General features: G+C 40.2%; 4 protein-coding genes across 5 annotated transcripts; 2 read left to right on the top strand and 2 right to left on the bottom strand.

The window, feature by feature from the left end:
• The first annotated feature begins 589 nt into the window (after positions 1 to 589).
• taf10 (TAF10 RNA polymerase II, TATA box binding protein (TBP)-associated factor) lies at positions 590 to 3,557 on the top strand. The gene is made up of 5 exons (XM_079181516.1): positions 590 to 991; positions 1,341 to 1,498; positions 1,875 to 1,939; positions 2,970 to 3,084; positions 3,241 to 3,557. The coding sequence occupies exons 1-5, from the start codon at positions 859 to 861 to the stop codon at positions 3,328 to 3,330; spliced, it is 561 nt and encodes a 186-aa protein (XP_079037642.1). The 5' UTR covers positions 590 to 858; the 3' UTR covers positions 3,331 to 3,557.
• A 625-nt stretch (positions 3,558 to 4,182) lies between these two features.
• On the top strand, positions 4,183 to 23,402 carry ppih (peptidylprolyl isomerase H (cyclophilin H)). The gene is made up of 9 exons (XM_079172430.1): positions 4,183 to 4,341; positions 18,036 to 18,100; positions 18,196 to 18,219; positions 19,511 to 19,555; positions 20,096 to 20,138; positions 21,677 to 21,769; positions 22,111 to 22,198; positions 22,305 to 22,345; positions 22,843 to 23,402. The coding sequence occupies exons 1-9, from the start codon at positions 4,276 to 4,278 to the stop codon at positions 22,909 to 22,911; spliced, it is 534 nt and encodes a 177-aa protein (XP_079028556.1). The 5' UTR covers positions 4,183 to 4,275; the 3' UTR covers positions 22,912 to 23,402.
• On the bottom strand, positions 6,993 to 9,204 carry LOC306710471 (putative G-protein coupled receptor 160). Its single transcript, XM_079179041.1, has 2 exons — positions 8,816 to 9,204; positions 6,993 to 8,236 (listed from the first exon to the last, which is right to left on the bottom strand). Exon 2 carries the CDS (start codon positions 8,140 to 8,142, stop codon positions 7,066 to 7,068), a length of 1,077 nt encoding a protein of 358 aa, XP_079035167.1. The 5' UTR covers positions 8,143 to 8,236; positions 8,816 to 9,204; the 3' UTR covers positions 6,993 to 7,065.
• LOC306702005 (putative G-protein coupled receptor 160) lies at positions 11,606 to 15,794 on the bottom strand. Of its 2 annotated transcripts, none has more exons than XR_013767253.1 (3): positions 15,702 to 15,794; positions 12,502 to 15,571; positions 11,606 to 11,922 (listed from the first exon to the last, which is right to left on the bottom strand). XR_013767253.1 is itself a non-coding variant. In XM_079167481.1 (3 exons), exon 2 carries the CDS (start codon positions 15,475 to 15,477, stop codon positions 14,392 to 14,394), a length of 1,086 nt encoding a protein of 361 aa, XP_079023607.1. In that variant the 5' UTR covers positions 15,478 to 15,571; positions 15,702 to 15,794; the 3' UTR covers positions 11,606 to 11,922; positions 14,383 to 14,391. The 2 variants fall into 2 exon arrangements, 1 of the variants encoding a protein (XP_079023607.1); XM_079167481.1 differs by having other exon boundaries at positions 14,383 to 15,571.
• Positions 23,403 to 25,476: the final 2,074 nt, after the last annotated feature.

The following is a 25,476-nucleotide window of genomic DNA, read 5'->3' as shown; positions in this document are numbered from 1 at the left end:
GAGTTTTTGTTTTAAAGTTTCTTTAAAACAAAAAGCAGAGACGTTGATGTCACATGAGGGGAGTTAAGGTCACATTTGAGTCATTAAAGGTCATTAAGCAGTCATGTGACAGTCGACAGCGATGTAACTTTAGGCTTGGGGGACTTAAACATCTGTGTTTGCTATCCAAACATTGCTCTGTTCAAAGAGGATCTTTAATCATTTTGTTAACAAGCAGGGCAACCAAATGTTAGTTACATCTTCGTAGTATTACTATCTAGTTAGTCTATTATTTTTTTTGTCAAGCTATGTTCTTCGTCTGTTGATGACAGATTGTTAAGCATATTATGTTCACTTATCACAATGAGCAGATAACGCGTAAAGGGGTTTAAAACACCACTAAATCTCTATTAACGTTATTCGTTACCTGTTAGATATACAGCTGTTTAAATAATCACGCTAGCTGCTGACAGAGCTAAATTAAAGAAGTTGTTATTTCAACAACAGATGACACACGAACTTTGAATACAAAACAACCTATATCAAATGTAACTTCGGTGATCTTCGGCTACTTCCGTCAGACCCGATCCACACGTACAGAAAGGGTCACGTGACGCGTTTGGCTCTACAGCATGAGCTCAGCTTTCTGCTGCTCGGTAACGCTAGCTTCAAACATTCCTAATGCTAGCTAGCTAGCTCCTGATTCAGCTATTTGAATAACATCGGAGTGACAAAATAGGCTTCCCTTCACAACGCAGTACTTTGTAGAAGACTAGCCTTGGAGCTATTTAGCACAGGATCGCGCTTTTGGTCATATTTGTACATTTCCTTCTGTGCTAGCTAGCCACGGTTAGCGCGTTAGCTCACGTTAACGTCAACATGAATATAGATAACGTTAATCAGTCCGTCACAACTGGAGTGTCCTCCACGACGTCTTCAACTTCGAGTAACTGTATTGCAAATGACAACGCAGCTACCAACGTCAGCAGCATCCCTTCGGTCACCAGTAATGGTAAGGTTCACTTTTATATGAGCGTTACTAATGTTGTCCATGTTGCTGTGATCAATACTTATGTTAATTAAAGGTAGGGTAGCTAGTTTATTGCTACTGAAGATGAATGGTTTGTGTTCCTATCACAATATAGTGTGCAAGAACGTGATGCATCATCATGTGTGAACTTTTTTTTTTTTTTTCTGCAACACCTGTTTTCAAACTTTGAGCAACCTTTTTTTAGGCAAAACTGCTGAACACATTTTCCTAGAAGGGAAAACTGTAACGCATCATTATTTGTGCACAGTGCAAGATGGGAACACGTTTTTTTTAATTCAAAATAAATTAATCTCAAACATTTGTATTTCAGCTTCAGCCTCAGCGGCCATGGTGATACCACCAGCAGACTTGTCTGTCTCCAACGGCGTCTACGTTCCTGGTGGTATCACCAATGGAGATGTGAAGCCGGCCTTCTCCACCACGCCGCTGGCAGATTTCCTCATGCAGCTGGAAGAGTACACTCCCACAGTAAGTCCGGTGGTGTCAGTCAGATCACTACATGCTGCATTCACTAATAGGGACATGTTGCCTATGTTCCAAGTTATTAACTACTGAACTCTGGCTAATGTTGGAAACACCTGGCAAGTTTGTCTACCCTGCCAGCCACATTAATTGATCACCAAATCCCTTAGTGAACATCAGATTTAGTTTTTTTTTACCAAGCGCTGTCCTACTGAGACACTGCTAATAGTTTCATTCAGTGGTCAGAGGTTACTTTACATTTGGCTGATCGTCACTGAATGGCAGACATACAATAACAATGTTCTTCACCAATAAGTTGGAGTGAAAGCAGGCTTTATGAATCTTGACCACACGCTGAAGTCGGCTCTTTTTTTCCCTTCAGATTCCTGATGCAGTAACGGGCTATTACCTCAACCGGGCTGGCTTTGAGGCTTCTGATCCAAGAATGTAAGTGCAACAATGACGGACTCTTTGAAGTGTAGCTCCACCTTCAAGCTTCAGTGTGAGGGGCTCCACCCGATACCCCGTAGAACCAAAGGACACAAATCAAAGTGCTGTTATTAGACTTACAGGACAGGCACAGCTTTGAAAGCACCATCTATTATGACATTTAACAGTCTATTTAACTTTTAAATTGACTTGTTAAATAATCTGAAACTGATTACTTACGTAAATGCTTCAATTATGAATTACGTAAGGCTGTGCACTTACGGAGTAGAGATCCTCACAGTGACATATTTTAAGGATTAATTTATTATGAAAAAGATGTTAAAAGGCGCAATTCAGAGAGTGGTTAGATTGGTTGGCTTTTTCTTAAAAATTCTAACTATATTAATGTAAAACATACAACACAACAATCATTTAAATACACATGTATAGCATTTCATCTACCGCAAATGTATAGTCTTAAACAGGAGGCTGTAACTCTTTCTTGTATGTTTAGTCAATAACTTTGGACAAGCTGTTTGGTATGTTTCCTTTGCGTCATATTATGTGCTTGCGTAGTTTTGGATAAACTGTTTTAATAATTACACGTGAAGACTACAGTGTTGTCTGAATGTCGCTCAGCAGCTTTCAGTCAAGTAATATAGTTGGTCAAGTTTGATTAGCTGAGTGATTATGTAAACATTTTTACAAACTAAGAGAAATCTGACTCATTGTAGGATTGACTGCCATGCCTGTCTGACTTTTATTAAATGGAGTTCGGTGCTGTTGTATGCCGTATACATAGTGCTACCAATCTTCATTGGCATGTGTGAGGAGAAAGTACAGACTTTAAGCCTAGTGGACCATTTATTGTCGCCTTTATAGTCTGTAATCATTTCTTGGAAGAGAAAAGTGAAAATGAGATCCAAAGAACTTTTTGTTCTGACTTATTTGTTTGTTTTTTCCCCCCATGAAGGAGAGACACATGCTGGCTGTGTACAGACAGGGAAAACCACAACAATTATTTTCTTTTTTTTTTTTATTTCTTCAGAATCCGTCTGATCTCCCTCGCTTCTCAGAAGTTTATCTCGGACATTGCCAATGATGCGCTGCAGTACTGTAAAATGAAGGGCACTGCCTCAGGAAGCTCAAGGAGTAAAACAAAGGTCAGTGTTTCTCTCATCCTAACATGTGCTTTAAATGTGAGACCTACATACACTATTTTGAGTGTAAGAAGATGGTGAGAGAGGTAGCTGTCATCTCTGCTCATGTTTTTCCTGATGGTTACTGGTTCTGTATTCTTTCTTCTTCTCTTTCTACAGGATAAGAAGTACACTCTGACGATGGAGGACCTGACTCCTGCCCTCTCGGAATATGGCGTCAATGTCAAGAAACCATATTACTTTACATAGAACTCCCTTTCTTTAAAGGTTTTTTGCTTTTGCTAGTTTTATGTCCCCGCTGACCCACTAGAGTCTGTCAACACCTTTTATTGCTAAATGTTTTTGTTTTGATCATGGTGCTTTAGTACAGCTTTGACAAATCGTTGTAATCACTTTGCCATTTATTTTTTGTGGAGCCACCTTTGCGTTATGTTTAATTGTATAATTAAGTTTTGTGGTGAAAATAAAACCCTTACAAAAATCTTTGTGTGAGAGATGTTTCATTTGTCCAATGCTGTAGCAAGTACTGTAGGAGTAAAGGCACTTGTTTATCGACCTTATTGTTCAAAAGTAAGATGCAGCTCAATTAAAATGTACTATTACTTCCTAGAAATGTGTGACTGGAAACATTGTTTTATGATTTGTTTATTTTTCTGAAATTGCAATAGAAAGAGCTAAATGTAAAGTCACTATTAATAGTTTTTCTAATTAACTGACTTTTGGACCGAGTTCCGCTGTTGAAGTCTACCACTAATTGAATTTCACCATTAAATAAGTACTACGTCTGCTGCAGTAATTCAAGGTTACAATGTTATTTATTGTCATTGTACAACAGGGTTGTGCAGCGAAATGCAGTTTGTACTCCCGTTTTGCAACAAAAGATAAACAAAAATAAAACTATATAGTTTATAGAGGTGGCTTATTAAGTGTAACGGCACAAGTCCTCACGAAGTTACGCAATCAGTACAGTACAGTTGTTAGTTTTTATGTCGAAACGATTACATGTACATTACCACAAGCCGGCACTCTGTTGGAGATATCCAAGCTTTTACTATCGCGCTTTCTCGCGTTGCCACTATTTTGACCCTAACCGCGCACCGTAACATGTCTCTCCAGTCAATGGCTATCACATCTGTGGTGTTATCCGGCGAATAGCATTTTTATTTAGTCTTAACGAGCAAGGAAACCTTCACAATGTCTGTTCAAACAACAAACTCAAGCAACCCGATTGTCTTCTTCGACGTAACCATCGGAGGGCAGGTGAGTGGAGCAAACATATAAAGATATACGCTAACATTTATGTCCCAGCTAACCAACGTTACCGTTAACGCATGTCACCATAATATCGTGGTAAAAGTTGCGATCAACTGAACTACGTTGGTTGGTATTTAGACATCTTCGTTTAATACACGTGTCTGATACACATAGCAACACAGGGCTGGTTCTACGTTTAAATCGCGCGGTTTATATTGTGGTGAGCATCTTGTAGTGTAATTAAGGTAACATACATGGCTTTTTTCTTTTCTTCCGCCGATCGTTGTATAAATACCTCCCAGATCGTGAATAACAAGTATACTGCGTTATCTTCAGTACCACGTCTTTTATTCTTGACCAAGAAATACGCCATTTGTTCCTGTGAGAGTTCAGTAGGTTTGCTTAGTGCGCCCACATGCGTCCCGGGAGTGAAGCTCCAGTCCTCAGCTTCTAAGAGGGGCGATAAGTAGAGCAGCCAACACCTACATTTCTACGAAACGTTTTCCTTCTCACAGTGCTGTAATCTGTATGAAATTATGCTATTATTGTTATGCTATATGTATTACCTTTCGTTAAATAACTGCTTTGAAGTGAGGGCCTTTTTAACGTCAGTGGCGCGCAGTGACCACTTGGCGCCACTCAAACTGCAACAACAAGTCTGTCTACACAAACGCTGTTTGCACGTAATGCGGCGCACAATAACGTTACAGCAATGTTATTCCCTAATGTGTCCATAAAGGTAAAGTTTATACATCGAGTGAATATTTTTGACAGTTTATGTTTTCATTAATCGCCGTTGAAATCACGTGATGTGCTCTGTACGGAACGCCGTTGAGCTTTATGGGCCTCCGTACACAGGCGGAGACGTTACTTTACCACTTTTCTCAGAAACTATTGCTCCAAAAGACGCACATCAAAGTGCAAACGGTCCAATTGATATTCTTTCTGGAGAGTCAGCGCAAACAGTCTGTGAGGAAGGTCTGAGGGAAGATCACGAACTGTGTGAAATGACCCGGAAGTATCTAAGTGGCAGCCTTGATAAGAGCTGGTCGAGTTCCCTACAAGCTAAGGAAAGGTGCTTTAATGCTTCTTTTCTTTATTTCCTCTAGCTTAGGATGCACTGGACCATCCTTTATGACAGAACATTTAAAATGTTCTGTCATAAAGGATGGTCCAGTGCAAAGAAACACAAAGAGCTGTGGTACGACTGTATCTAAATTTTAGATACAGTCGTACCACAGTTCTTTGCGTTTCGGTCGATTCATGATAAATATGAGTGGATAGTGACAACCTTTTCCTTTTCATTGTTTTTTGTATTTATATATTTCGAACATAAATAAAACCATAATTATTAAAAAATCATGAAGTACAAACATAAACTAATATATGTCTGAAAAAGAGTAGGACATTCACACATACACCATAACTCTGACATTTAACTAAACATTTATCATATAAACCTTTGTGACTAGAAGCCTATATTCCTTTTTTAAATTCAAACCTTGGTAATAAAGTAGTATTCTAGACTTCTAACATAAGATAATCCTGTGAATGATGTCGCTCAGTGATACCGGTTTATTGGAGATATGATGATTCATGAAATGATAATTCTTCTTGTGGTCTGTTAGATGGGAGCTGACCTGACGATACATCACCAGGGCTATACAGAGTTTACTTTGTTAAACAACGCAAGAAGAAAAACTCGACTAAGATATTCTGCTAACTGGTACAATTCAGAATCAGAACCGTTTATTTGCCAAAGTATGTTGCACATACAAGGAATTTGTATGTGCAAGTCATGATTTAAAAAGTCATGATTTAAAAACAGATAGATCTGGATTTGTTTCGCAAAGTTTTCCATTTGTAAAATCAGTATGAATGTATCTTCTCCGATCCAGTATGTCCCAGTTAGATGTGATGTGACGGACAGTAGGAAAGTTTTGCGACAGAGAAACGACACTGATGGAATATCAACATAAGCAAACGTCACCACAATTGTCATCAGATCAACTTGCTTAAAACCTGTGAGAATAGCACAGAGAGACATTTGGGATCATGTGGAACAACCAAAACTGTTGCAACTGACAGAAAGTGTTCATGTAGGATCCCATTGCTATTAGTAAGAGCTGAATGAGGAAATAAGTCTTCAGGGCCTTTTAATACAGTCCTTAAATCCAAGTGACTAAACACAGTAGTGAAATAGACCCATACAGTATTTTAAATTATGACTAAGTGGGAAATCTCATCACAAGGTCGTCTAGATTTGGATCGTTGTATCACACATCATAAAAGTCAAGAAGAAACGTTGAACCTCCTCAAATAGATTGATAAACATGACATTTTTTAAAGAAAAAGTAGAAAAAATACATGGTTCAGTGAAATAAAATGAAAACTGGGATTTTGGATATTTATTTAGAAACATTTATAGCTGTTTGGGACAGAAAGTTAAAAGAGAGTTAGATATAATTCAGCATAGCATTTCCCTCAAGTCTAAAAGTATCTTTAAAAAGTCCTTCATGACAAACGCATACAAAAGAATGTAGAAAAATGATGGAGATTTTTAAAAATATTTACAAAAGTTTGTGATCCGAGCTTTCAGAAAACCTGAACCCCCCCCCCCCCCCCCCCAACTCAAATAATTATATTTTAAAGTCCAGTCACAGACTCTTGTCAATGGCAACATTTTGCTGTTTGATTATCATCATCATGGTTCTCACTTGCTATTGGCTGTCAGGTCTGCCGTGTAACAGGTTCATTGTTGACTTCTTCCTCTATGACACAGAGGAGGGTGTGCCTCTTCTCTTTGGACGGGTTCAACACAGCTGCAGGGAATGGCTGCTGTTGTGTTCCTTTGCTCAAATGCCAGTAAATGGGCCACGGGCACCAGTTTTCTGGGGGGCTGTACGGTCCTTGTTTGTTGCTGTTTGCCCAGAACATCACGCCCGTCAGGAAACTGTTGGTGCACTCCAACCACAGAAGGTTAAGAGTGACGTAGGCCGGTACTCTAAAGCTGAGCGATGTGCAGACCGCAGATATCGCGAGATAAGGCATCCAAGTTAGACTAAAGCCCAGTATTAGGCTGAACCACAGAGGCGGGCGCGGATAGACGGTCCCCTCCGGTGGATTCTCCTCGATGCCTTTTGTCTCCGTGCAGTTAGTTGAGGTAAACAACAAGTCGCTGCTCTGGTTCTCTCGTTCTTCCCTCGCTTCAGATATCCTGTTGGCCTCGCCCACCCACTTAGGAATCATTGAGCAAAAGGGCAGCATTGTACAACCCACTGCTGAGAAAAGCCCCAACATGAAGTAGTTAATAAGTGTAGACTCCCGTACTTCACACACTAGAACTGATAGCCCTTCCTGATAATTCAGTTTCATCAAATCCGATTTGACAGAACCAAAGGAGTAAATAACCGCTAGGATCCACACCAGCAATGTCAAGGCGGTGTTCCTTAGGAATTTGGAGAAGGCGCTCTGTTTGGCGAGGTAGGTACCTTCTAAACAGCAGTCCAATAAACCCAGGCACATCAGGGGCAGTGGCAGTGCTTCATATGTCGCAGAGGCATTGGCCAAGATGAAGCAGAGGGACACGAGATACCTTTCAGGTCCAAGAAATAACAAGCTTGAGAAAAGAAGCACCATCACAGAGTCGGCCACGACGATGGACAGACTGCACATGCATAAAAGGGAGGTGGACAGTTTCCGGCCGCTGAAGGAGAGGACCATCTTGATAAACATAATTCCCAGATACACGTCAGTGTTGTCTGTATGATGGCCAGACACATCCGTTTGTGCTATGATGTTCAGCATTTTGACGGTATTGCTTGTTTTCTGATGCGTTATCAATTCATGCAGGATTTGTGCAATCAGTGCTCAGGTCAGTACGGAGAGGCTCCAGGAAAGGCTGTGGAGGACAAGAGTATATTGGTTAGGAACTGTGGCTGTGCAAATTATTACAGATTAGAGAAACATGTGGATGCATGAGTCCAGTCCACAACATGAAATAGCGAGAGATGCCCCCCCCCCCAGATCCTGACACATCTCATAATCAATTTAGATGACAGCCTTTATAACAGTGTGGAGTGCAGTGCACTAGTATAACTTTTTTTTGTTTATTGTCACACTTTGTGTAGTTGAACGAGGCGTGGCCAACGTAGAGCAGTTGTCAGAAATGTCCCTTCATATTGTTCATATAAACAGTAACCATGCTGGGATCGATGACTCCAGTTTCACTCACTGTCTATACGTTACACTGGCAATTATGAAAAACAAAGTAAAAGTAGAATTAATTTTGTTATCATTGCAGTGTTGAGAGACACACTTTGGTTCTCATATCTTGTCAGTTCCACATCCTGCAGCAATGGTATTTGTTCTTTCCAGCGTTGTTAAACCGGAGAAGCAAGTTCTGCCTTTTGAAGTGTGTAGCTTACAAAGTAAAAATGATATAATAATGAAACAAAGACTGACGCTAAGCCATATGTACCTCTGTGCTCAGGGTTCTCCTAGTCCAGTGAGTTTCAGTGGCGATCCAGTCAGAGGCCCTGCATGCTCTCACCAAGACTCGTCTGAATATGACTGTTGTGAGGTGAAGCGGTTCATTTGAGGTGGCTATTTATGGCTCCACCTTCTAAAGGCACACACCTGTGTCTTGATGGAAGGCTGCCCATTTTCTATGTAACCTCTGGCTACAGTGTTAGTTATGTACACGAAACAAGAATAACAAATTTATTTCCCCCGGCCGTCCCTCTTAATCATGGCCCCAGTTCAGAGAAAAACCCACAAAATAGAACCGGAGTCCTATTCCATTATTCAGCTGCGGTATTCAGGCGACCGGGCCTGCTTTGAACACTCAAACATCTCCGCGACTTATTGAGTGGTGTAATAATCGCGCGACACAACGAATCGATAATGAAATTCGTTGCCAACTCTTTTAATAATCGATTTTTATCGATTTTATCGATTCGTTGTTGCAGCCCTAATGTGAAACGAAACAAGAATAACAAATTTAAAAAATCATAATCATAAAGTACAAACATAAACTAATATATGTCTGAAAAAGAGTAGGACATTCACACATACACCATAACTCTGACATTTAACTAAACATTTATCATATAAACCTTTGTGACTAGAAGCCTATATTCCTTTTTTAAATTCAAACCTTGGTAATAAAGTAGTATTCTAGACTTCTAACATAAGATAATCCTGTGAATGATGTCGCTCAGTGATACCGGTTTATTGGAGATATGATGATTCATGAAATGATAATTCTTCTTGTGGTCTGTTAGATGGGAGCTGACCTGACGATACATCACCAGGGCTATACAGAGTTTACTTTGTTAAACAACGCAAGAAGAAAAACTCGACTAAGATATTCTGCTAACTGGTACAATTCAGAATCAGAACCGTTTATTTGCCAAAGTATGTTGCACATACAAGGAATTTGACATGGTGGATGGTGCATTACATTACACAATCAGCACAGTGCAAAATACAAGTCATGATTTAAAAACAGATAGATCTGGATTTGTTTCGCAAAGTTTTCCATTTGTAAAATTAGTATGAATGTATCTTCTCCGATCCAGTATGTCCCAGTTAGATGTGATGTCACGGACAGTAGGAAAGTTTTGCGACAGAGAAACGACACTGATGGAATATCAACATAAGCAAACGTCACCACAATTGTCATCAGATCAACTTGCTTAAAACCTGTGAGAATAGCACAGAGAGACATTTGGGATCATGTGGAACAACCAAAACTGTTGCAACTGACAGAAAGTGTTCATGTAGGATCCCATTGCTATTAGTAAGAGCTGAATGAGGAAATAAGTCTTCAGGGCCTTTTAATACAGTCCTTAAATCCAAGTGACTAAACACAGTAGTGAAATAGACCCATACAGTATTTTAAATTATGACTAAGTGGGAAATCTCATCACAAGGTCGTCTAGATTTGGATCGTTGTATCACACATCATAAAAGTCAAGAAGAAACGTTGAACCTCCTCAAATAGATTGATAAACATGACATTTTTTAAAGAAAAAGTAGAAAAAATACATGGTTCAGTGAAATAAAATGAAAACTGGGATTTTGGATATTTATTTAGAAACATTTATAGCTGTTTGGGACAGAAAGTTAAAAGAGAATTAGATATAATTCAGCATAGCATTTCCCTCAAGTCTAAAAGTATCTTTAAAAAGTCCTTCATGACAAACGCATACAAAAGAATGTAGAAAAATGATGGAGATTTTTAAAAATATTTACAAAAGTTTGTGATCCGAGCTTTCAGAAAACCTGAACCCCCCCCCCCCCCCCCCCCCAACTCAAATAATTATATTTTAAAGTCCAGTCACAGACTCTTGTCAATGGCAACATTTTGCTGTTTGATTATCATCATCATGGTTCTCACTTGCTATTGGCTGTCAGGTCTGCCGTGTAACAGGTTCATTGTTGACTTCTTCCTCTATGACACAGAGGAGGGTGTGCCTCTTCTCTTTGGACGGGTTCAACACAGCTGCAGGGAATGGCTGCTGTTGTGTTCCTTTGCTCAAATGCCAGTAAATGGGCCACGGGCACCAGTTTTCTGGGGGGCTGTACGGTCCTTGTTTGTTGCTGTTTGCCCAGAACATCACGCCCGTCAGGAAACTGTTGGTGCACTCCAACCACAGAAGGTTAAGAGTGACGTAGGCCGGTACTCTAAAGCTGAGCGATGTGCAGACCGCAGATATCGCGAGATAAGGCATCCAAGTTAGACTAAAGCCCAGTATTAGGCTGAACCACAGAGGCGGGCGCGGATAGACGGTCCCCTCCGGTGGATTCTCCTCGATGCCTTTTGTCTCCGTGCAGTTAGTTGAGGTAAACAACAAGTCGCTGCTCTGGTTCTCTCGTTCTTCCCTCGCTTCAGATATCCTGTTGGCCTCGCCCACCCACTTAGGAATCATTGAGCAAAAGGGCAGCATTGTACAACCCACTGCTGAGAAAAGCCCCAACATGAAGTAGTTAATAAGTGTAGACTCCCGTACTTCACACACTAGAACTGATAGCCCTTCCTGATAATTCAGTTTCATCAAATCCGATTTGACAGAACCAAAGGAGTAAATAACCGCTAGGATCCACACCAGCAATGTCAAGGCGGTGTTCCTTAGGAATTTGGAGAAGGCGCTCTGTTTGGCGAGGTAGGTACCTTCTAAACAGCAGTCCAATAAACCCAGGCACATCAGGGGCAGTGGCAGTGCTTCATATGTCGCAGAGGCATTGGCCAAGATGAAGCAGAGGGACACGAGATACCTTTCAGGTCCAAGAAATAACAAGCTTGAGAAAAGAAGCACCATCACAGAGTCGGCCACGACGATGGACAGACTGCACATGCATAAAAGGGAGGTGGACAGTTTCCGGCCGCTGAAGGAGAGGACCATCTTGATAAACATAATTCCCAGATACACGTCAGTGTTGTCTGTATGATGGCCAGACACATCCGTTTGTGCTATGATGCTCAGCATTTTGACGGTATTGCTTGTTTTCTGATGCGTTATCAATTCATGCAGGATTTGTGCAATCAGTGCTCAGGTCAGTACGGAGAGGCTCCAGGAAAGGCTGTGGAGGACAAGAGTATATTGGTTAGGAACTGTGGCTGTGCAAATTATTACAGATTAGAGAAACATGTGGATGCATGAGTCCAGTCCACAACATGAAATAGCGAGAGATGCCCCCCCCCCCAGATCCTGACACATCTCATAATCAATTTAGATGACAGCCTTTATAACAGTGTGGAGTGCAGTGCACTAGTATAACTTTTTTTTGTTTATTGTCACACTTTGTGTAGTTGAACGAGGCGTGGCCAACGTAGAGCAGTTGTCAGAAATGTCCCTTCATATTGTTCATATAAACAGTAACCATGCTGGGATCGATGACTCCAGTTTCACTCACTGTCTATACGTTACACTGGCAATTATGAAAAACAAAGTAAAAGTAGAATTAATTTTGTTATCATTGCAGTGTTGAGAGACACACTTTGGTTCTCATATCTTGTCAGTTCCACATCCTGCAGCAATGGTATTTGTTCTTTCCAGCGTTGTTAAACCGGAGAAGCAAGTTCTGCCTTTTGAAGTGTGTAGCTTACAAAGTAAAAATGATATAATAATGAAACAAAGACTGACGCTAAGCCATATGTACCTCTGTGCTCAGGGTTCTCCTAGTCCAGTGAGTTTCAGTGGCGATCCAGTCAGAGGCCCTGCATGCTCTCACCAAGACTCGTCTGAATATGACTGTTGTGAGGTGAAGCGGTTCATTTGAGGTGGCTATTTATGGCTCCACCTTCTAAAGGCACACACCTGTGTCTTGATGGAAGGCTGCCCATTTTCTATGTAACCTCTGGCTACAGTGTTAGTTATGTACACGAAACAAGAATAACAAATTTATTTCCCCCGGCCGTCCCTCTTAATCATGGCCCCAGTTCAGAGAAAAACCCACAAAATAGAACCGGAGTCCTATTCCATTATTCAGCTGCGGTATTCAGGCGACCGGGCCTGCTTTGAACACTCAAACATCTCCGCGACTTATTGAGTGGTGTAATAATCGCGCGACACAACGAATCGATAATGAAATTCGTTGCCAACTCTTTTAATAATCGATTTTTATCGATTTTATCGATTCGTTGTTGCAGCCCTAATGTGAAACGAAACAAGAATAACAAATTTAAAAAATCATAATCATAAAGTACAAACATAAACTAATATATGTCTGAAAAGGAGTAGGACATTCACACATACACCATCACTCTGACATTTAACTAAACATTTATCATATAAACCTTTGTGACTAGAAGCCTATATTCCTTTTTTAAATTTAAATTCCAACCTTGGTAATAAAGTAGTATTCTAGACTTCTAACATAAGATAATCCTGTGAATGATGTCGCTCAGTGATACCGGTTTATTGGAGATATGATGATTCATGAAATGATAATTCTTCTTGTGGTCTGTTAGATGGGAGCTGACCTGACGATACATCACCAGGGCTATACAGAGTTTACTTTGTTAAACAACGCAAGAAGAAAAACTCGACTAAGATATTCTGCTAACTGGTACAATTCAGAATCAGAACCGTTTATTTGCCAAAGTATGTTGCACATACAAGGAATTTGACATGGTGGATGGTGCATTACATTACACAATCAGCACAGTGCAAAATACAAGTCATGATTTAAAAACTGATAAAGATCTGGATTTGTTTTGCAAAGTTTTCCATTTGTAAAATTAGTATGAATGTATCTTCTCCGATCCAGTATGTCCCAGTTAGATGTGATGTGACGGACAGTAGGAAAGTTTTGCGACAGAGAAACGACACTGATGGAATATCAACATAAGCAAACGTCACCACAATTGTCATCGGATCAACTTGCTTAAAACCTGTGAGAATAGCACAGAGAGACATTTGGGATCATGTGGAACAACCAAAACTGTTGCAACTGACAGAAAGTGTTCATGTAGGATCCCATTGCTATTAGTAAGAGCTGAATGAGGAAATAAGTCTTCAGGGCCTTTTAATACAGTCCTTAAATCCAAGTGACTAAACACAGTAGTGAAATAGACCCATACAGTATTTTAAATTATGACTAAGTGGGAAATCTCATCACAAGGTCGTCTAGATTTGGATCGTTGTATCAATGTAATTTATGTTTTTAAAGAAAAAGTAGAAAAAATACATTGTTCAGTGAAATAAAATGAAAACTGGGATTTTGGATATTTATTTAGAAACATTTATAGCTGTTTGGGACAGAAAGTTAAAAGAGAATTAGATATAATTCAACATAGCATTTCCCTCAAGTCTAAAAGTATCTTTAAAAAGTCCTTCATGACAAACGCATACAAAAGAATGTAGAAAAATGATGGAGATTTTTAAAAATATTTACAAAAGTTTATGATCCGAGCTTTCAGAAAACCTGAACCCCCCCCCCCCCCCCAACTCAAATAATTATATTTTAAAGTCCAGTCACAGACTCTTGTCAATGGCAACATTTTGCTGTTTGATTATCATCATCATGGTTCTCACTTACTATTGGCTGTCAGGTCTGCCGTGTAACAGGTTCATTGTTGACTTCTTCCTCTATGACACAGAGGAGGGTGTGCCTCTTCTCTTTGGACGGGTTCAACACAGCTGCAGGGAATGGCTGCTGTTGTGTTCCTTTGCTCAAATGCCAGTAAATGGGCCACGGGCACCAGTTTTCTGGGGGGCTGTACGGTCCTTGTTTGTTGCTGTTTGCCCAGAACATCACGCCCGTCAGGAAACTGTTGGTGCACTCCAACCACAGAAGGTTAAGAGTGACGTAGGCCGGTACTCTAAAGCTGAGCGATGTGCAGACCGCAGACATCGCGAGATAAGGCATCCAAGTTAGACTAAAGCCCAGTATTAGGCTGAACCACAGAGGCGGGCGCGGATAGACGGTCCCCTCCGGTGGATTCTCCTCGATGCCTTTTGTCTCCATGCAGTTAGTTGAGGTAAACAACAAGTCGCTGCTCTGGTTCTCTCGTTCTTCCCTCGCTTCAGATTTCCTGTTGGCCTCGCCCACCCACTTAGGAATCATTGAGCAAAAGGGCAGCATTGTACAACCCACTGCTGAGAAAAGCCCCAACATGAAGTAGTTAATAAGTGTAGACTCCCGTACTTCACACACTTTAACTGATAGCCCTTCCTGATAATCCAGTTTCATCGAATCTGATTTGACAGAACCAAAGGAGTAAATAACCGCTAGGATCCACACCAGCAATGTCAAGGCGGTGTTCCTTAGGAATTTGGAGAAGGCGCTCTGTTTGCCGAGGTAGGTACCTTCTAAACAGCAGTCCAATAAACCCAGGCACATCAGGGGCAGTGGCAGTGCTTCATATGTCGCAGAGGCATTGGCCAAGATGAAGCAGAGGGACACGAGATACCTTTCAGGTCCAAGAAATAACAAGCTTGAGAAAAGAAGCACCATCACAGCGTCGACCACAACGATGGACAGACTGCACATGCCTAAAAAGGACAGTTTCCGGCCGCTGAAGGAGAGGACCGCTACGTCCATTATCATCTTCATGAGCATAACTGCCAGAAGCCTGTCAGTGTTGTCTGTATGACGGCCAGACGCATCCGTTTGTGCTATGATGGCCAGCATTTTGACGGTATTGCTTGTTTTCTGATGCGTTATCAATTCATGCAGCAGTTGTGCAATCAGTGCTCAGGTCAGTACGGAGAGGCTCCAGGAAAGGCTGTGGAGGACAAGAGTATATTGGTTAGGAACTGTGGCTGTGCAAATGATTACAGATTAGAGAAACATGTGGATGCACGACTCCAGTCCAAAACATTAAAAAAAAAAGACTGACGCTAAGCCATATGTACCTCTGTGCTCAGGGTTCTCCTAGTCCAGTGAGTTTCAGTGGCGATCCAGTCAGAGGCCCTGCATGCTCTCACCAAGACTCGTCTGAATATGACTGTTGTGAGGTGGAGCGGTTCATTTGAGGTGGCTATTTATGGCTCCACCTTCCCATTGTGAATGCGGAAAACTAAAGGCACACACCTGTGTCTTGATGGAAGGCTGCCAATTTTCTATGTAACCTCTGGCTACAGTGTTAGTTATGTAAGACTCTTAAAAACAGTATCTTAGGGGTACCAGTTGAAAAGCAGTGAGCAATTCCTTCATTAGAAAAAAGCATGTCAATTTTATATTTCAAGTTTATTTGTAAAGCACATTTCAACAACAAGGCAATTCAAAGTGCTTCACATAAAAGCATCACAACATAGGGAACATTGATTGAAACATTAAAAATGGTCATTAAAACATTTAGAAGCTAAAAAAATTATAAAAGTTGCAGTGCAGTTTAACAAATAAAATACAGTAGTGAAATGCAGAAATTTATTAATATCCTTGAATCTGGTTCAGTTAAGGGAAGGAGCAAAGCGAAAAGTCTTCAGTCTTGATGTAAAGGAGCTGAGGGTCTCAGCAGACCTGCAGCTTTCTGGGACTTTGTTCCAGATATGTGGAGCAGAAACACTGAACGCTGCTTCTTCATGTTTAGTTCTGACTCTGGGAACAGAAATTAGACCGGTCCCAGACGACCTAAGGGGTCGGGATGGTTCATAAGGTCGCAGCAGATCAGACATGTATTTTGGCCCTAAATCATTCAGTGCTTTATAAACCAACAGCAGGATTTTAAAGTCAATTCTTTGTTGGACAGGGAGCCAGTGCAAAGACCTCAGTACTGGAGTGATGTGATCCACTTTGTTGGTCTTAGTGCGGACTCGAGCTGCAGCTTTCTGAATCAGCTGATTTTTACAGAGACCTGTAAACACACCGTTACAGTAGTCGAGTCTACTGAAGATAAATGAAGGGACAAGTTTTTCCAAATCCTGTTGAGACACAAGTCCTCTAATCCTTGATATGTTCTTCAGGTGATAGTAGGCTGATTTTGTAATTGTCTTGATATGGCTGTTCAGGTTGAGGTCTGAATCCATAACTACACCTAGATTTCCGGCCTGGCTTGGTTTCGTCATTATTTATTTTTACAATATGAATAAGTTTCACAAAATTAGCTTGGAACAGTCACCTAGAAAATGTAATTTTATTACATATAGTCACAGAACTATCATTCTGTAAGAGTATTAAGGCTGTAGTTGAATAAAGAGGCAGTTTGATAAACGTAAGTAGTCGGGCACAAATGCACCTCTACGGGTCCTTGTATGATTCTTCAAAGTGTGTTGGTTTTTATCTGTCAAATAGAAAAGGTTGATTATTAATTTTATTTCATTCTCACCGGGTTTGGCTTGATGTGTTGACTGTCGGGTGAAACCCTTTAGCCTCTTATCTCATTCAGTTCAGTGCACTTTTCTCTTCCTTGCTGTTGTTTCTGAATCCAAAGTGATCTTTTGACATAAAATTTAAAAAAACCCTCGTTCCAGCGTCGCCACAAAAGTAGTTCAACAATATACATTCAACAGAATCTTTAAAAAAAAATGTATTCTGTGATGAGAATTTTTTTTTAAACAACCTGTCTTACCAGTTGTTAGGCATGTCAGACCGTCGGCAGACAAAATGTTCTGTGGTTGTGCCTGTACTGCGAGTTGTCTGCGTGGACTGAAGAGAGAGTTGTGCAAAGGTGTCATGGGGGACAACCGGACTTTTTTACAACAGCACAATGTTTGTTTTCACATTTGCTTACAGAGACACGGACATGGTTGGAACAGTCATCCATTTGCATGTCCCTCTGGGTTGTGGGAGGCCTGGGTAGACAGACAGAGACAGACAGACAGACACACACACACACGCACACACAATACTTATAGAGATGATTTAAAGTCGTTCATTAAGATTCTGATGTCATTTACATTTTACATAATGTATACTTTGAAACCGAGTCCACTTGATGTTTTCAGGCAGAAATAGGATAATGTGTCCTTCAAGACCAGAAGTAGAAGGAAGAAAGATGAGAAGAAATCCTATCCCAGTTATTCAGTAGAAGTATCTTTGAAAAACGTGCTGTTGCAGAATCTCTTATTATAACTGGTTACTGCCGATGAGGCCTTCTGTCTCAGTACTTCCTGTAACAAGACTGACCAGGTTCTGGCCGTGCTCTGTAGTTCTGCCTGAGGCGAAACACTGTCCCAATTTGCATTCAGGTGTATACGTTTCATTGTCTTTGTTTTGTGTGTTCAACTGTTTTCTCAACTGTTTGCCAGGATATCGGACGGATGAAGATCGAGCTGTTTGCCGATGTGGTTCCAAAGACTGCAGAGAATTTCCGGTAAGGAGAAAGTCGGCGTTACATAAGTCTGTTTTTCAGGACTGACGTGTTTGAGTGTTTGAAGGTGTTACTTAAACTTTCATCATCTCTTACAGGCAGTTCTGCACTGGAGAGTTCAGGTAAGTTCTCTGATGGTACACGGAGACTACGTCACCATCCTCCACACATTGTCCCAACATGTATATTATATTACAGTATACACTGTCACTGGTAGCTGTCGGAGTCACTGAGGCTGATAAATGCTCTGCATATTCATCAATCATGGAAGGTATACGAGCACATTTAACAAGACCAGCTTGTGACCCCTGCGCTTTATTTCACCGACACTGTTCCTTCCTGGTGCTCTCTAATGCAAATATGACATAAATCTCTCTCCACACACTCACACTAATAAAGGGTGGTTTAACAGCTGCCAGTTCATGTACCCATCCCTGTGTCTGTTACCTGATACAAAAGTATTCAGACGCTTGGCCTGCGGCATGGTATGTACCCATCCATGTTTATCAATGTTTATGAATGAACTAGTGGTGTAACAGGCCATGGTTGATTCCTGATCCATACAGTCATCAAGGTTCGGCACGCATGTGAACCGCGGATTAATCGCACAATTTAACGATCCTACTGTGGAATAAAGTTTTATGGCCGATATTCAGTCAGAAAATGTGCGATAGGGAGATTGGCATTAAGGCTTTCTAGTCGCCGATCCCTGACAATACGTTGTTGAGAACAACACATCTGTGGTGAGAGCAACAACTGCGCTAACAGCTCATGAACGGAGGTTCCATTCGGTGACATCATGATCTGTTCAATTATAACTTTATCATGATGTTTTCAAATGTAATCTTGCAAAATACAGTTTTGGCGAGACACTAAATACAGTTGTTTGAATGACACGTTTTCATGAATTAAGACCGAAGCAGCTTATAATACATCATTAAAACTATAAATTACAAATGTTTTTGCCAATAGAAATGCAATCTTTTATTTCTTCATCATTTGAATTGTGTGTTTTATGCAAATAACCACCATAGATGACTAGAACAACGTAAAAGGACTACATTTAGAATCCTTTAATGAATTACACTGACTCGTGGATCAGCAATGATCAGCAATAGTGCTCTTTATGCAACCAACGCTGTTCCTTACTGGAAATATGTCTAATGTATGTTTCTATTGTAGCTGGCTACAATAGAACAGGAGCTACAATAGAACAGGGTGGTTGAACAGCTTCCAGGTGAAGAGGCTTGGCCTGTGGTATGCCATGTACCCATCCCTGTTTCTAAACGTGTCTTGATCGACCATTTACTAGGAAAACTCACATGAGAAACGTGGACAAAACCGCTTTCTGATAAAGAATTACTTGTATTACAATACAGTGTGATTGTCTTTACCTTATGTTCTGTCCTACAGGAAGGATGGAGTCTCCATTGGTTTCAAAGGTTGCACATTCCACAGGTACACAGTGTGACATCTTGATATGCAAAGCTCACCTTCCTTTCACCCACACTGGGCTAGTTATTGTTAAACTGGTTCTATCATGGAACAGCCTTCAGGCTATCCAATATCAACCCTGGCATTCAGGCAGTTTCTGTCCCTGTTTTTCTTAATATTACAGTTCTAGAGGCAAAATGAGTCGTGAGCAAGTATGATCCTGGACACAGACTGAAATATTAGAACTTTGATGAGACATTTGAATTTTTTTCTTTTTTTTTAGATGAAAGTGATTCTAGTGGCCTTGAACCACACCCTCAAGTATTATGTTACATGTATTAAGTGTTTGTTCATTCATATGCAACTTCTACAGAAACTTGCAATTATTTATGGGAAAATAACCTCCTATTGTGTTTTATTGTTTTACAATATGTAATCAAAATAGAGTTTTGTCTTTTTGACACTGATGAACAGAAGAATGTCTGCATGTCTTACCAGTCAAACTCCTTCAGCTTTTACATGAACAAAACTGACACTTGATATGTTTTGATTGTTCATTGGCAGGGTGATAAAAGACTTCATGATACAAGGAGGGGACTTTGTGAATGTAAGTACATGCACACCTCTTCTGCTGTCTGATTGACATTCTTGTTTTATCTTCAGGATGACGGAAACAATGTTCCACGGGTTGATGTTTTGCTGTCACTGTTTGTATTTATGGCTTTGGATTAAAGCTACAGTAAACTCAAACTCTCAATCTTCTTGCAACATAGCAATGAATGCTCTTTTTCTTCCAACAGAAATACATAAACGTAGTATGTTGAGAAGAATCTTTTCAGAGAGACAGTTTCTCAGCAGAGAAAACAACAATACATTTTTGCTTGGAAGCCAACAGTAATCTCTGATGGGGTCATTGCCTGCAGTGGAACAATGTTAGACAGACCTGATGTGAAACGAGCTAAAGAAAGACGTTTTATCATAAACAATATAAAGAAAGATATTGTAAAAGATGGTGATTGATAGTTGGCCTTTTTACTTTTACATCCACTTCTGTCTACCATTTGTTGTATTCAGTATGTACTGACTTTAACCAATATCCATTTTTTCTATCTAAATGCCACTGGGGGGTGAACGGGAGAACTTGTTCGGACGCGTGTTCCACAAACATTTCATTGTCCAATGCGCTGTCTTTCTTTCGATCCGTTGATCCATTTATTCCGGTTACATACCACCATAACAGAAACACAGGATACTGGACTGGATAATATATCACCTGCGACACCACATTGACACGACAATTGCCTTGATATGACTAGTTGTTCTAAGACGACTAGTTGCTTTCAGACGTCTAGTTGTTCTAAGACGTCTAGTTGTTCTAAGACGTCTAGTTGTTCTAAGACGTCTAGTTGTTCTAAGACGTCTAGTTGTTCTAAGACGACTAGTTGCTTTCAGACGTCTAGTTGTTCTAAGACGTCTAGTTGTTCTAAGACGACTAGTTGTTCTAAGACGTCTAGTTGTTCTAAGACGTCTAGTTGTTCTAAGACGTCTAGTTGTTCTAAGACGACTAGTTGTTCTAAGACGTCTAGTTGTTCTAAGACGACTAGTTGCTTTCAGACGTCTAGTTGTTCTAAGACGACTAGTTGCTTTCAGACGTCTAGTTGTTCTAAGACGACTAGTTGCTTTCAGACGTCTAGTTGTTCTAAGACGTCTAGTTGTTCTAAGACGACTAGTTGTTCTAAGACGTCTAGTTGTTCTAAGACGTCTAGTTGTTCTAAGACGGTCAAAAACTGTTGGCTTCCCGTCCACACACACACCTGGCTCATTACCAGGCACTTACCTAAATGCACTTTCAGGGCAATGTGCCACCCACTGGTCCATGCCAGAACTGCACACAAATTCACCCTGTGTTACCCTCAAAAACAAAAGAAAACAACAAAACCACATTATGGCTCCAACACAGTAAATTAAATAAATCGTGCCATGATGTCAGACAAACTGCAGGTGTATTTTGAATAAAGCAGGTGAACAATATGTAATATGCTTCCTCCTGGTGGACATGTGGTGAGTTGCAGCTCATCTTGTTTTATAGCTGCTTCTTTCTAGTACATCTTATGTTCTGTATTTTTTTTTTGTCCTTTTGTGAAGGGTGATGGAACTGGTATCTGCAGCATCTACAGAGGTCCATTTGTAGACGAAAACTTCAAAATGAAGCACTGTGCTCCTGGTCTTCTGTCCATGGTATGTATGTATGTATGTATGTATGTATGTATGTATGTATGTATGTATGTATGTATGTATGTATGTATGTCAATGCTTAGAGGTTGGGGACACTGAATCAGGAAAGGCTCTCTTTACTTTAACGAAACTCAAGTTAGTTGGTTTCCTGCAAACATTTGTTAATCTATTAATCTGTAAAAAAAACAAAACAAGTTAATTAAGATTTGATTAATCCACTCAAAGTGAATTCACCCAACCTCTATAGAAGATAGGATTTGATTCATTCATTCAAAGTGAATTAACCCTGACCAAACTTTTTTTTTAAACTGCCCTTCTTTCTCAATAATGTGTGTCTTACTCAGGCAAACAGCGGGCCAGGGACAAATGGTTGTCAGTTTTTCATTACCTGCACCAAATGTGACTGGTTAGATGGGAAGCATGTTGTTTTTGGTGAGTACATCTACGATGTTAATTGTGCATTCATATCTATTAAGAGCGCTGTGTACATTTGTGTATGTGAGCAAGATTTAAACTGTCTTATTCACACCTGTTTCAGGAAAAGTGGTTGATGGATTGCTGACCATGAGGAAAATTGAGGTAAAAACACATTTTAATATTGATGTCAATGAATTGTGAGGGGAAAGAGACACACACTCATAGTGGGTAAAATGTCATTCACCACCGGGTCATTACCTTTTGTGCAACATGAAGTGAAATATTATAGACAATAAGTACAGCAGGCCTAAGGTTAAAAGGCCTGCTGTACTTATTGTCTATAATATTTCACTCATCTCGCAAATCAAGTTTGAAGAGAACTAAGTACATATTTCCTAATATGTATTATATGCTTAACATTTTCATCTCAACAGTGATGTGTAAATCTTCAGACATAAATGTTTCAAAGCAGGCATCCAACGCGTGAAACCCAGTCATTGGCACTTGCAGTATATCAATCTTGTACTGCTTTATGTTTATGTAATGAGTACTGTAATACAACTATTAACATGTGCATAAATTCACGTGTGTGTGTGTGTGTGTGTGTGTGTGTGTGTGTGTGTGTGTATATGACTGTTTGTGCTCCTTCCTGTCTACAGAATGTCCCCACGGGACCCAACAACAAGCCCAAGCTCCCCATCCTCATTGGACAGTGTGGAGAGATGTGATCCAGCTTCCTCACCACGCCAGAATTATACAACCTCTGTATACATTAAGTAGTTTTTATAGTCACTTGATACTCCTCAGCAGACATCAACCTACATATTTTTTTTCCTGTGTGAATGTCTTCTGCCATGATGCACATTGAGGGACAGTATAACGTTCAACAGTACATCATTTGGGCATTTATCTTGAGTTTGGTAAAACTGATTCCAGGTTAACTGCTGAATCCAACCCAGATCAGGTTATTCACATGTCAGGTGGGTTTTGGAACGGACAAGATGTGCTTAATATATTGGTTTTGAATTTGTTTTGCAAAACGTCATGTTCAACACTGTTGTTGGGTCCAAGTGGAGACAATTTGTGCTTCCTGTTATAAAAAGACAAATAAGAAATTGTGACTTTTTGAAGCCTTAAAGAATTGCTTTGCATTTTAAACATTCTAATTCCTGTTTCAGTCAAACTGTTCATTGAGGATAAATAAATTGTTTTACTTTTACATAAACCTTTTGGAGTAATCTTGTTTCTTTGGGGAAAGCTGTTTACATCTGTAACTAGCATCGTGTTTACAGTAAGTTCCTTTTTTTAAATTCGTTGTTCAACTTCTCTCACCCCTAAATATTAAATATGTATTTACTTTTTAAAGTATGAATGCGTAATTCATTTTGATTTTAAGTTCACAGTAGTAACGACGAATTTGAATTGCTACCATCTTCACAACATATATGTATCAATTACAATATTAACAGTAGCCAGAATCTGAAATCATCAGAAGTCTATCATGCTCCTCTTGTTTTTATATTTAGATTCATATTATATGTATTTAAAAACATGGTTGCGTGTCCATGTTTTGAAATTCAACTCCGCATTTAATAGTGTGAGAACACTATACCCAGTGTAAATGCATTGTTTGGTTTGCATCCGCCTATTTGCACAGGGAGGTTTTCCTCTGAGTCTTTAGCAGAGAAAGTGGAAGAATGAGTAATTTTCCAGAGATCTTTATTTGATCTCTGAGGTGATACCAGGTATCAATCTATCTCAACGTCATCGCCAGGAAGCAAAGGAGGGCGAAATACCTCACAGTTAAAGGCACAAGAGTCCTCTAAGTCACACACTTCAGCGCCAAGCAATCCTCTGCTTAACTTATGGCTGCCTCCTCGTATCCTAGCCATCCATACAAATCCGAGCCTCCAGACCCCTCCCCCACCCACGCTCTCCCTCTTCCACCGTGGACCTTGTTCCCTTGGCACAAAAGAATCCTTTCAGATGGATACTCTGTTCTTATGGAGGCAGGAAGAAGGGTTTTCTTAGGGGGGAAGGGGGGGGGGGGGTCCTCTTCGTGGGGAGACTCGCTGGGGTCAATGCTAAAGCCCATCTTTGTGTGGGAGAACGGGGCTCAGCCATTAACAGCAAGCTCTTCACACATCAGCCAGTGCTCATAAACAGTGCCAGTGGAGCATTAACATGACAATGGGTGGGGGGCTGCGGTGGGGTTGTCTCACACTCAAGTCTGGGTATGTCGGCACTGCGCTACTAGAAGACGATTTGGGACGATGACTGCGTTTGACTAGTTTGTTGGGCAGGGGAATATGAGAGAAGAAGCAAATAGTATGCTGTTACATCAGGGTGACAGTGTTTGAGCGTATGTGTAGGCTACCCTTAGGATTTAAGAAATGTAATCATCCGAGGAATTTACAAATGTCCTCTCTGTGACTCATGAATATTACAGTAAGACACAATCAAATAGCATGTCTGATCTTTAAATTAGGAAGGAACATTGCGGTTATTGTTCATCCTGGATGTTGTATCCTGATATGACCTTCATTCAAAACAATCAACGAAGGATTTGGGGGTAATCTCTAACAAAATAATATCACATTTCAAGTGTAATAGTAGGGTTACTTCCAGATATGTCCTGTAATATGGAATAGTGAATCAGTTGTTCTGTGTTTAGATGTTAGAGTATAGCTGTCGACAATGACCTGCTGTTTATTGGCTGGTGAGAACTTAATGTTCTTACAGCACATCAAAATGAGCTCTCTTCCTACATCTGCCAAGGTTTCATGTATGCACACAACAACTGACGATGCAGTAAAAATTATGAATATGATATTTACATCATGTTCGGTGAATAAAATATTTAGGCTTTCCTAATCCTTCCCTTAAATTGGGTCAGTAATCCCTCATTGCATTTCCACAGCGCTGCAGTCAGTGTCCATGCCGCTACAGACAGTGTGCAATGTCTATTATGCATTTTATGTTTTGAAAGTATTGATGGCAGCTACACACACAACCGTTTCAATCAATCTCAGACACCCAGTTTACAAAATTAAAATTGTATTCAAAGAATTGAGAGACAAAGTTTTAAGACAACTGAACGAAAGACCTACTAATAATACAAATATAATTGTGTCTTTTGAGATGATTTTATGCAAGACTGGCACAATAAATCTAGTCCTTGTGTTTTTCAGTATTTGTACATTTTGTTCAAAGACACAACCAAGCAGACACTGTTCCAAAAGTGTCACGGTTTTCTGTCTGACTTGTCTGGTTTCGGCATCACCATGGGGCGG

Source organism: Pholis gunnellus (genome assembly GCF_910591455.1).
Source record: "Pholis gunnellus genome assembly, chromosome: 2".
In the NCBI taxonomy this organism is placed as follows: domain Eukaryota; kingdom Metazoa; phylum Chordata; class Actinopteri; order Perciformes; family Pholidae; genus Pholis; species Pholis gunnellus.
The sequence above is the reverse complement of the archived record's forward strand: the minus strand, read 5'-3'. Positions and strand labels throughout refer to the sequence as shown.

Excerpts from the sequence above, each read along its gene's own strand:
- taf10 (XM_079181516.1), top strand. The coding sequence starts at position 859 with ATGAATATAGATAACGTTAATCAGTCCGTCACAACTGGAGTGTCCTCC. Across the intron at positions 1,499-1,874 it reads TGGAAGAGTACACTCCCACA|ATTCCTGATGCAGTAACGGG; the intron begins GTAAGTCCGGTG and ends TTTTCCCTTCAG. Across the intron at positions 1,940-2,969 it reads GAGGCTTCTGATCCAAGAAT|AATCCGTCTGATCTCCCTCG; the intron begins GTAAGTGCAACA and ends TTATTTCTTCAG.
- ppih (XM_079172430.1), top strand. The coding sequence starts at position 4,276 with ATGTCTGTTCAAACAACAAACTCAAGCAACCCGATTGTCTTCTTCGAC. Across the intron at positions 18,101-18,195 it reads AAGACTGCAGAGAATTTCCG|GCAGTTCTGCACTGGAGAGT; the intron begins GTAAGGAGAAAG and ends CATCTCTTACAG. Across the intron at positions 20,139-21,676 it reads AAGGAGGGGACTTTGTGAAT|GGTGATGGAACTGGTATCTG; the intron begins GTAAGTACATGC and ends CCTTTTGTGAAG.
- LOC306710471 (XM_079179041.1), bottom strand. The coding sequence starts at position 8,142 with ATGCTGAACATCATAGCACAAACGGATGTGTCTGGCCATCATACAGAC.
- LOC306702005 (XM_079167481.1), bottom strand. The coding sequence starts at position 15,477 with ATGCTGGCCATCATAGCACAAACGGATGCGTCTGGCCGTCATACAGAC.